The 12,449-nt window shown below is 34.3% G+C and overlaps 1 protein-coding gene and 1 long non-coding RNA gene across 2 annotated transcripts; both read right to left on the bottom strand.

Moving 5' to 3' along the window:
- Positions 1-5,660: 5,660 nt before the first annotated feature.
- LOC106767990 lies at positions 5,661-8,326 on the bottom strand. The gene is made up of 3 exons (XR_001376203.2): positions 8,025-8,326; positions 7,799-7,867; positions 5,661-5,974 (listed from the first exon to the last, which is right to left on the bottom strand). It is a non-coding gene; the product is annotated as an uncharacterized LOC106767990 (long non-coding RNA).
- Positions 8,327-9,172: 846 nt separating this feature from the next.
- On the bottom strand, positions 9,173-11,491 carry LOC106766798 (UDP-glucose 6-dehydrogenase 1). Its single transcript, XM_014651558.2, has 2 exons — positions 11,215-11,491; positions 9,173-10,819 (listed from the first exon to the last, which is right to left on the bottom strand). Exon 2 carries the CDS (start codon positions 10,795-10,797, stop codon positions 9,352-9,354), a length of 1,446 nt encoding a protein of 481 aa, XP_014507044.1. The 5' UTR covers positions 10,798-10,819; positions 11,215-11,491; the 3' UTR covers positions 9,173-9,351.
- Between the last annotated feature and the right edge of the window lie 958 nt (positions 11,492-12,449).

Genomic DNA, 12,449 nt, shown 5'->3' with positions numbered 1-12,449 from the left:
GAAGCATAGGGGTTTGGTTTTGTTTGGGTCAAAAAGTTGAAGAAAAGTGTGTTTTGAAGTTGGATTTATGAAGGTAGAACTTGGTTTTATTGTTCTTGAATCATTTGGCAATTGAGCTTTGGGTTCCTTGGAGTGTGTTCACGGTTTGGAGATGGAAGAAACAATTTGGATGTTGGTTTATTGAAGAAAAAAACGAATTTGGAGTGGAGAAGGAAGAGAGAAGGTGTAATTAATTTTTTACCCGATTTGGCCAAGCACACATGGAGCTACCTTTGACTAAGGGAACATTTCCTCTTTAAGTTTTGTCTTAAAGCTTGTTTCAGCCAAGAAATCCTAAGGGAATGGAGTGTTTGTTGTATGTTTTCCTTGGGTTTTGCTTACTTGGCACATTGGAAGTAGCATTTGAGGTTGAATCCTTTTACCCTTTGGTTTGGAAGCAATTTCTCTTGTAACCCTTTGCATTGTTTACGTGAATTGCTTGGCTTAGTGTGGTTTCAATTTTATTTTGCTGCATGCAAGGAGTGGTGAATGGTTTTAGTTGATGTGGAAGGCATATGTTTGTTGTCTTGAAGTATGGAGCACATGGATAAGAAGTCAACACACCTTGCATGTTCATTTAAGGAAGAAAAGTCAAAATTGAAATTGGACCTTGGTGGGCTAGGAGCTCACGGCCCAAGGGGGTTTCTCAAGTTATTTGCACCTTTCAATTTCAATTGGTAGATGAATATTGGTCACATAATTGATAGATGAAAAAGCATGTTTAATTATCTCTTGTTTTGCATTAATTTGCATAGTAGGATTAGTTGCATTTGATTCCNCTAATTTAGTGTTGCATTTTAATAGTCTTAATTGTGTTTAGATAATTGTTTGTTGAAATGTTGGGTTTAGCACTTTATTTTATCTTGATGTTTTCTAACTTACACAATTGAGTTTAATGTCCATTCATTTTAATTTAGTTATTCGTATTCACAAAAACACTTTTCAAACCCCCCCTTTTCGTGTTAGACTTGACTCTGAACCGCAGTTGGTCCTTGAGAGACGACGTAGGGGTCATTCCCTAGCATTATACTGCATTTCTAAATTGCAATCAAATTTGTATGGGTCGCGACACCCATCAAATTTTGGCGCCGTTGCCGGGGATCAACGGTTCAGTTTTGAGTCTTGTGTTGTGTTTGCNTTTGTGTGAGTTGTGTTGTCTTGTGTTGTTTTCTGTGTTTTGAATTTTTGTGCTATCGTTTCATGGTAATAGGNTGTTGTGACTTGGTGCATGACTAGAGGAAATCCTGGACTCATACCATCCTTTGATCCTGAGATTGATAGGACTTTTCATAGGTTAGCTAGGCATTTTAGGAATTTATCTTTAGAGTCTACTTTTGAGTCAATTCCATTAGACACTATGCATCCTACTGTTGAATCTGAATCCACTGCTGAATACTTTGTGCATACTGCATCTGTTACATCTGCATCTGATTCTGATTCTGATTTTGTTGTTTTTCGCACTGAGAACAATATGGCACAACCTCCACCTCGCGAGAGGACTTTTTGGGAGATGGTTGCACCTGATTTCAGTTATGAAAGCTTGTGTATCCAATATCCTGATGAGGACGTACCATTTGTTCTCAAGACTGGACTGATCCATTTGTTGCCCAAGTTTCATGGCCTTGCAGGTGAGTGTCCGCATAAGCATCTAAAAGATTTGCACTATGTGTGTTCATCCATGAGGCCTCAAGATGTTCCTGAGGATCAAGTCTTCTTAAGGATATTTCCTTATTCATTAGAGGATGCAACAAGGGAGTGGATGTCCTGCCTAACACCTAGAGCCATCACCAGTTGGGATGATATGAAGAGGTTGTTCTTAGCAAAGTTTTTCCCAGCATCCCGAACCACAACTATCAGAAAAGACATCACTGGGATTAGGCAGCTTGGTGGAGAGAGCTTATACGAGTATTGGGAGAGATTCAAGAAGCTTTGTGACAGCTGCCTTACCATTAGATACGAGTATTGTCATTTGATTACAATTGCAATGAATGAAAATCCTAACCTATGGCACCGGAGGTTAGGTCATATAAGTGAGAAAGGGATGAGGATCATGCACTCAAAGGGGAAACTACCAAGTCTTCGGTCAATAGAATTTGACATGTGTGAAGACTATATACTTGGAAAGCAAAAATGAGTAAGCTTTCAAAGAAGTGGAAGAATCCCAAAGAAAGAGAGACTTGAGCTTGTTCACTCTGATGTTTGGGGTCCAACAACTGTCTTATCCATTGGTGGTAAGCAATACTTTGTGACTTTTATTGATGACCACTCTTGGAAGGTATGGACATACTTTCTTAAAAATAAGTATGAAGTATTTGAAGCTTTCAAAATTTGGAAAGCCATGGTAGAAAATGAGACAGGATTAAAGATAAAAAAGCTTAGATCGGATAATGGTGGTGAATATGAAGATACTAAATTTAAGAAGTTTTACTATGAGCACGGGATCAGAGTGGAGAGGACCGTGCCAGGTACGCCTTAACACAATGGTGTGGCAGAGCGTATGAATATATTATTGACAGAGAGAGCCAGAACCTTGCGTTTGCAATCAGGCTTACCAAAGCAGTTCTGGACAAAAGCAGTCAACACAACAACTTACTTAATCAACCAAGGTCCGTCGGTTCCATTGGAGCACAAAATACCATAAGAGGTATGGAGTGGTAAAGAGATAAAACTATCACATCTCAAAATTTTCGGTTGTATAGCATATGTGTACATTAGTGATCAAGGAAGAAATAAGCTTGATCCTAAATCGAAGAAGTGCGCTTTCATCGATTATGGTGAAGATGAGTTTGGCTACTGGTTATGGGATAATGAAAATCAAAAGATGATTTGTAGTAGAGGTGTGATATTCAATGAAAATGTAATGTATAAGGACAGGAACAACACATGTAATAACAACTCAGAACAAAGTAGACCAGTGTATGTAAATATGGATGATGTCCCAGAAACTCATGTAATTGAGACTCCTCGGTCAGAGGAATCATGTGAAAATAATGATAATGAAGAACTTGACACACCAGAACTTTCTATTCTAGCGCCTGTTTTGCGAAGGTCTTCTCGACCTCACGTACCTAATAGATAATATCTGAATTATATATTGTTAACTGATGAAGGAGAGCCTGGAAATTATGAGGAAGCATGTCAGATGATTGATGCTAGTAAGTGAGAGCTTGCCATGAAAGATGAAATGAAGTCTTTAATGTCCAACCAGACATGGGAACTAGTAGAGTCACCTGTTGGGAAAAAGACACTTCACAATAGATGAGTGTATCGGGTGAAGGAGAATCATGATGGGTCCAAGAGATACAAAGCCCGACTAGTTGTCAAAGGATTTCAGCAAAAGGAAGGAGTTGACTACACTGAAATCTTTGCTCCAGTTGTAAAACTCAATACCATCAAATCTGTTTTAAGTATTGTTGCCAGTGAAGGATTATACCTTGAGAAATTATATGTGAAGACTGCATTTCTTCATGGAGACTTAGATAAGGAGATCTACATGCATCAACCTGAAGGCTTCTTAGAAGAAAGAAAAAAGAACATGGTGTGTAGATTAAAGAAAAGCTTGTATGGTTTGAAACAAGCTCTAAGACAGTGGTATAAGAAGTTTGAAAGCTTCATGCACATGGAGGGTTTCCAAAAGTGTAATGCCGACCACTGTTGTTTCTTCAAGAAATATAAGTCCAGTTATATCATTTTGTTACTTTATGTTGATGATATGTTAGTAACTGGTTTAGATATGGACGAGATAAGAAATTTGAAGCAACAATTATCAAAAGAATTTGACATGAAGGATTTGGGTTTAGCAGAAAGATCCTTGGAATGCAAATCATAAGAGATAAGCAAAAGAGTATTTTGCAGTTATCTCAAGCAGAGTACATTAATCGTGTTTTCAGAGATTCAACATGAGAGACGCCAAAGCAGTTAGCACACCTTTGGCCAGTCATTTTCGTCTATCCAAAGAACAGTCTCCTCAGACAGAGAAGGAAAAGGAGTCCATGGCTGAAATTCTGTATGCTTCAGCTATTGGAAGTTTAATGTATGTGATGGTCTGTACAAGGCCAGACATTGGTCATGCAATGGGAGTTGTTAGTAGGTTTATGTCAAATCCAAGTAAAGCTCATTGGAAATCTGTTAAATGGATTTTGAGATATCTACGAGGCACTATAGAGAAGTGTTTGTACTTTAGCAAATGAGAGTTAAAAGTACAAGGTTACGTAGATGCAGACATTGGAGGTGAAGTAGATCACCGAAGAAGTACTACTGGTTACATTTTCACTGTTGGTACTACAGCTGTTAGTTGGATGTCACAGGTGCAAAAGATTGTTGCTTTATCCACTACAGAAGCTGAGTATGTAGCAGTAACAGAAGCCAGTAAATAATTAATATGGCTTCAGGGATTGTTAACAGAGTTGGGATTCATCCAAGAGATGAGTGTTTTGCACAGTGATAGTCAGAGTGCAATACATTTGGCAAAGAATTCAACATTTCACTCTAGGACAAAACATATTGATGTTCATTATCACTTCATTAGATCTTTACTTGAAGATGGGGTGCTAACATTGAGAAAGATTCTCGGAAGTAAGAATCCAGCAGACATGTTAACAAAAGTGATAACCATTAACAAACTGAAATTGTGTTCAACTTTAGTTGGCTTGCTACAATAATAGACTACAGAAGATTGATGTAATGATCAAGGTGTGAAGACAGATTAAAATCAGTCTTCAAGTGGGAGATTGTTAGAATTGGTCAACTAAACCAAGAATTGCATCCTCCGTTGAGAGAAAATTAGGGATGCTTAATTCTTGGTTTCACAAAAGAGAAAGTCAACAATATTTTAGAAAACTTAAAAATAGAAAAATGTAGTGAATGGAAAATATTGCTTCTGTACACTTATAAATACATGTAATGTATTCCTTTATAATTCATTCCAATAAGTAGAGAAGACATAGGTAAGAACAAGCTAAGAGAGAAAAAAGTGAATTTGTTTCTAAACTTTTTTTTTTTACCAATAATATATTTACAGTATAATTTTAAAAGTTTAATTTGAGTATCATTATTCTACGTTTATATATTTCTCTCACAAATCCGATTAAAAGGAATTGTGCATAATTTTCTAACATTATTGAACTTCTTACATTACCAAGATACTATGTTGAAATCAACAAATGAAAAAAATATCAAAAAACAAACCTAAGTCAAACCGAATAAGAAAAAAAATATAATTTAAGAAAAAAACATAATTAATAAAAAATATTCGTATAATAATTAGAACATACAAAAAGAATATGTCTAAAAAACAATATGGACATCCACTTCTCACCATTAATTATGTTTCATTTAACAAAGTTTATTTCATTACCATTATTTGATATATTTAACGAATGCGTGTTATTTATTTATTTTATTTTGTCTTCATATTGAACTTATACTTCATGGTTTCGGTAATTAAGAATACCTTTCCACTAATAAACAAGAAATCTCTTAAAACAAACTAAAAGCATAAATAATGCACAAACAACACACTCCTCCATAGTTTACTAAACTTTTATTCACAACATCAAGCAATCCAATTATCAATTGTAACATCCCAAAATATATAGCTATGTATATATGTAGAATGCATTAAATCATGATAATAGAAAGCAGTTAAGAGTAGTAGATGACAATATAAGTATAAATTACAGTCATCCAAAATAGATGGGAAATTAAAACGAAAAGAAGGACAAAGTACAAGTTTCCAAGTTGTTCAAAATACAAAGCTAGCTAAATATTAAAGGGTCCTAAAGATTGTTTTCCAAAATACAGATCAAAGTAAATAAATGCTAATAGTCTTTCAGAATAAAGATCATCTAAACTAGGAGCTAATAGAGATCCTAAGCACTAGGGGCTGGGTCTTCCTCAGTCTCCAACGCTTGCTCCAAAGATACATCATCACCTACTGCTCACATCCAAAGGATTGGATGATCATCGCAAGGGGGAAGGCAAACAAACACAAACATACAAGTGCAAGGGTGAGCTAAGTCTCAAACAATCATAAATTCATTTCCAACCAATCTATCATTTCCAAGAATATTCATACACACATAAACACCTTAGTCATCATAAACATAAGCATTTATTTCATAAAACTCATCAAGACAAGTATCCTATCATGTTAAGATTCTAGACACGTCCGGACTTGGAATGAATGTAGAGCTGGGGCGGGTTGTGCACTTGTGGTGGCCTCTACTGCTTTGCAAAGCCATTGCCGAGGGGTTTCACCCGACCACACACAAGGCTAGTCCGTTACCGCGGAATAGACCTCCAGTGATAGCGCCTACCCTAGGACCTCCCACTACTCTCACCACCCGCGTCAATCCTCTCTAAGTGAGAATGAAAGACCGTTAGAGTGTTAGGGATAACCCCCCATATGGAAGTCTCTCACCATTCATTCAATACACTAAATGATCTCACCTAGAGATCTTACTTTCATATTCAATCCGACCACTTTAAATCACAGGATATACCTCTTGAATGAATAATTCCTCTTAAAGTTTCACACCAATCAAGACTTATAACCATTTCATAATTCCTTTCATTTTAGTGTATAATTTTAACTCAAACATCAAGCATTGGATATAGTATTGTGATAAAAAAAAAACAAATAGCAAACAGTAATAATAGTGTCCCAAAACAACATCAAACAACATAATTTATTAGTGTAAAACAAAAAGAAAACAATGCTGAAACAATCCACAATTGTACAAAAAAAACAACAATGATTTAAGTGCTGAAACAGCCAACAAAGAATGCATAAAACAGCCAATACAACAACAGTAAACCTTCTTGACAGCAACATCAAACAGCAAGGTTTTTAAAACAGTAACAGCAATCAAACAGCAGTATTTTTACAGCAGATACAGTAATTACAACAGTATTTTTTTTTTTTACAGCAGATACAGTAATTAAAATAGGACAGAAATAGTGCTAAAACAACAACTAAAACAATGCTGAAACCAATGCTGAAACCGTAAATAAAACACCATCAGTTTACACAGCACATGGAACCAATTTCATCATTCTAAATCAGTTAGGTATTTGATGTAAGCAATGTGAGTAAATTGTCTAAATTTATAAGAAAATAATCTCTTTCTGTGAAAATAAATTTATGGAGACTAGAATAAGCCAATAATAAATTAACATATAATCCTAATTTGAAATCTACCAAAGGAATCTGGTTTCATGTCAAAAGAACGTCGCGGCATTTTAATTTTTCTAATTCAATTTTTCATAGTCAAATTTATGATTCTTGATATCGGTAAGTCTTGCATTTGATGATAGCTTTGTGACATTAACACGTAAGATTATTCAATCATGGATGTTATAGTTTGTTAACTAAACAAATGGAATCATCATTTTATAACTCAAGTCAAAAGTCACGGTTGGGTTCAATTCTTAAACTACTTTTGTTTTGTTTTCTTCTTTTTCTTTTTTTTTTTTTTTGATAATTTCAATACACCTTTGATTTCTACACCACAAAAGGGTGCCCACGTATAGAAAGATTAAGGAACATTTTAAAAATGATTTTTCCCCTAAATACTTCTAAAAGTAGTAAAAAAAACGAAACAAAAATCATAACTAAATTATAGTAGAACTAACTTTAAAAATAATTGGTATGATACTGTTAGAATCAAATTCATGCTTCCAACAACATATCACTACAAAATTTGTCATTCATTCACATCACACAATAAAAATAAGAAATAAAACTAGCTCCCCTTACCTTTAGTGTAGGCAACCAAGCTTAAGAAGGCTAGAGATGTCCTGCGTCCTATGGAAACCCTTACGGTACCTATAGATCATCAATTTGATGATAGAATACAATTTTTAGAACCTAATAGAAGCTAAAAAAATTTGAGAAACGTGAAATGGGTCACATGCACCCAGATTTTGTTTCATATGATTAAAACCCTAGGTGAAAAGAAAGAAAGGGGTTTTTTTTTTCTTACCAATTGGGAAAACGAAAATTCAATCGGTAGAAAGGTTGCTCTTGAAACCTTGATCAGCTAGGTATCTTCTGTTCAACAAGCAAAGGATCAAGAATCTGAGTTTGAGATGGAAGGAGTGGTAAAGCATAGAAGAAAAGAGAGAGTGTTTGAAAGAAAAGAGGGAACTGTTCTTCAGAAACACAAATTAAATGTGGGTTTTAGAAGGTTAAGTATTTTTACTTTACTAATATTATTCAACCTATCCTATGCTGCCACATGTGCACACTATTTGTTATATTTTTATTTATTAGTTTTATTATTATTTATTTTATTATATTTTTTTTTTTAGGCCTTACATCAATCATCTCTTAATTTAACTTTCTTAATTTATAATTTATACACACTAATTTTAGTTTTAAGCGTCAATTATTTAAAATCAAATACATTTTTTTTTTTTAAAAATCATCATAAACATAACAACAAAAATATGTTTATAAATACTTATTTTATTAAAATCAAAACAATAATTTATTTCAACATTTTATTGTTCCTTTTGTTATTTTTTAAACAAACTAAAATTACAGGAATTTATTCACAAATTATATAATTCACAGTACATAATTTTTAAATTATTTTCTTCGTTCAAAAAAAAATAGTATATTCTTCTCACTTTCAATTATTTTTTTAATTATATTCATACATATAAATTATTTTTATTCTATATAATTTATTTGAAATTAATTAGTCATTTAATATTTAATTATTACAAAATCATTTCAAACTTCATACAAATATCGAAACTACATTATATATTTTTGTTCATCTTATATTTGATATTGTATTTTTTAAAAATCTTGCAAAAGTTTTTCCAATAATTATAGTAATAATAAAAAAGTTTTCACTTTATATATTTGATTTTAACATTTAAAAATATTTATAATATATATAAATAAATTGATGATTAACCAGATAACAGAGAAAAAACATGGAACACTTCTGGGTGGCAGGAAGAACCGAATTCCGTACGTCTAGAAATAAATTTGGCAGCAGGTACAGTGAAGGAAATAAAAAGCTGAAGCGGATGAGCAGGAAAAGAATTATTGATTTTATTATCTACATCATTGCAAAACACATTTTTGTATAAGAATCAACAAATGCAACTGAGCCTATGCAAGAATCAGGGCTCCATGCTAGTTTATTAGATAAAGGCATGCCAAGAAATTAGGAAGTTTTACCTAGCTAAAACCACAGAATCAAGTATAAAGAAATAAACAAGTGGAAGAAAAATGCAATTATAAGAAAAAGAATGGGATGGCATGCATTGTCTGGAGAAAGTGTGTTTCTCCTTTTAAGCCACCACTGCAGGCATGTCCTTGAGCCATGGATCTAGTGGCTTGCCAATGGAGTAAACTATAAAGCCAATTTCCCTGACCTTTTTCACATTCACAACATTCCTGCCATCAAATATAAATGCTGGTTTTTGCATGCTGTCATAAACTTTCTGGTAATCAAGCTTCTTGAACTCATCCCACTCAGTGAGAATGCAAAGACCATGTGAATCCTTGACAGCCTCATAAGCATCCCAAACCACAGATACTTGCTTTATGGAAGTGGGGCTTGGAGGTTGAAGATGAGCAGGATGGTCCTTATCAAACTTCCTCATCGAAAGGTCCTTTGTGATCTGGTCTTCAGTGACCTGAGGATCATATATACTCAACTTGGCCTTGTCTCCCAATAGCCCCTTGCACACATCAATTGCTGGGGTCTCCCTAGTGTCACCTGTGTCCTTCTTGAAAGAAAAACCAAGAATTGCAATCTTCTTGTTTGAAATTGTGTTGAACATTGAGGACACAACACGGTTCACAAACCTTGTCTTTTGGTAGTCATTCACCTTAACCACTTGCTTCCAGTAATTTGCCACCTCAGGAAGCCCATTGCACTCACAGATATACACCAAGTTCATTATGTCCTTCTGGAAGCAAGACCCACCAAAACCAACACTGGCATTCAAGAACTTTGGACCAATCCTTGAGTCTGTCCCAATGGAGTGGGACACCTGTGCCACATCAGCACCGGTTGCCTCACAGAGTGCTGACATGGCATTCACAGAAGAGATTCTCTGTGCCAGAAAGGCATTGGCAGCAAGCTTTGAGAGCTCGGCAGACCACAAATTGGTGCACAGGATTTTCTCCTCAGGTACCCAATTTGCATACACTTCTTTCAGAGTTTGTATGGCCTTTTGCCCATCCGGGGTCTCCCTCCCTCCAATTAGGACTCTATCTGGTTTGAATAGGTCTTCAATTGCTGTGCCCTCAGCAAGAAATTCTGGGTTCGAGAGAATGGTGAAATTGATGCCTTTGTTGTTGTGAGTCAGGATCCTCTCAATTGCCTCTGCTGTCTTCACAGGGACCGTGGATTTTTCAACCACAATCTTATCTGATTTTGAAACATCAGCAATCATCCTCGCAGCACTCTCCCAGTATGTCAAATCAGCTGCTTTGCCAGCTCCAAGACCATGAGTTTTTGTTGGGGTGTTCACCGACACAAACACTATATCAGCCTCTGAGACATGCTTCTCCACATCGGTGCTGAAGAACAGATTCTTCCCCCTGCACTGCTTCACCACATCATCAAGCCCCGGCTCATAGATCGGAAGGTGATCGCTGTTCCACCCATTGATTCTCTGGGAGGATATATCCACCACAGTTACCACAACCTTAGGACACTTCAACGCAATCACGGCCATGGTGGGTCCTCCAACATACCCAGCTCCAATGCAACAAACCTTCACCATTTTTTTTCTCTCTCACAGCACCCTATACACAGATCAATATCAAACAACACAATAACATTTAACAACATATATAATCACTTTCAAATGCTTATAACCGTTTCACAGATTCAAAGTCCTTGATTTGTATGTGTATATTACACTATTATTAGGTGACGTTTTGACAATAATGTCGCAGAATAGAATGATTCCTTATGATGAGATAAATTAAGAGATCTATAATTTTCAATTCTGAGACACATGAAAAAAAAAAAAAAAAGAAATCGTAGATCCAGAGGGCATTCCATCAAATTATTCAGTTGGTTTCTACACGAGCATGCAAAGAAAGGACAGGAGAGTAAATGAAGAATCTGAAACTGCAGCATATAATAGAATAACAGATCTATGGCATTTCATAGAAAAAGAAATTTAATAAATTACCTTGTCAAATGGAGAGGAATAATAGAATTTGTTGTTTGTGTTTGAGGGAGAATGAATCATGAAACAGCAGCATGTGGATTGGATCTATTTATTACGTAATGACCCAGGTATTTCGTCGATAACATAACATGCATTACCTTGCCATTCATTTTTTACTCTTCCAAGGACTTTTTTCTTTCTTTTTTTGGTTAGTATATCACTCAATAGTTTGTGAATTAAATTAGAGTGTTTTATTGTTTTTTTTTTTAATTTAACTTTTTTAACCATTGCTGTTTTAAATTAACAATTATTTTAATTAAATCAGCTTTTTTTAATTATATTTTTACATAAATTTTATTGCAATTTTTTATTACTTTTTTAACGTAAAACACAAAGCTATTTACCAGAAAGAACAAGTTTCAAATCATGCTAAATCAGCCATTTTAGAGTTTAAAATTGAAAAAAAAATATGAGATAGAAATTTTACATAATTTCTTAATTTCTTTTGTGCAATGAACCAATTAAAGTTTATTCTCCATAATTTTAATTAACCATTTTACATAAAATTTTATGCTTACTACTGCATTTTTACAATCCACTCCAAATTTTTTTCATTAAATTTTTCACAAAAATAAAATTATATTCCACCTTAGACATATTTTTTTTAATTTCTTTCGTCTCTCAAACCAATTAGAATTTATTCTCTACAACTTTAATTAATCATTTTACATAAAATTTTATATTTGCTACTACATTTTTTAAAATTCATTCTAAACTTTTCTTACCAATTTTTCTACAGAATCAAGTTATATTTCACCTCACGTGATTTTTTAATTTTCTTCTGTCTCCAAATCATTTAAAATTTATTTTAGACAAATTTAATTAATTTTTTAATAAATTATTTTCATAGAAATACATTACTTTTAATCTTTATTACTTTTCGTTTATTTTTCTTCATTTTCCTCTTACTCCTCTTGTGTACTTTCCTCTGTGAGAGGGTCCATAAAATTAGCTTCTCATAGACTATTTCCCTCGGTTTTCCTTTAACTTTTTATACTTTTTGGGTTAAAATATAATATAATACATTAGATTTAAATATTTAATAATTGATAAATATTCTATGTACTAGGGACCACCGCCCGGTCGTGGTCACTACCGGAAGGACGGTACGTCAAAAGCCCAAGCGTGAGAACGGTCAGGGAAAAGGCCGGACGACCATTGTTATCCGGCGCTATCCGGCATAGGCAAAACCGGCA

This window comes from Vigna radiata, chromosome 7, assembly GCF_000741045.1.
Source record: "Vigna radiata var. radiata cultivar VC1973A chromosome 7, Vradiata_ver6, whole genome shotgun sequence".
NCBI lineage: Eukaryota > Viridiplantae > Streptophyta > Magnoliopsida > Fabales > Fabaceae > Vigna > Vigna radiata.
The sequence above is the reverse complement of the archived record's forward strand: the minus strand, read 5'-3'. Positions and strand labels throughout refer to the sequence as shown.

Coding starts and splice junctions, on each gene's coding strand:
- LOC106766798 (XM_014651558.2), bottom strand. CDS start 10,797: ATGGTGAAGGTTTGTTGCATTGGAGCTGGGTATGTTGGAGGACCCACC.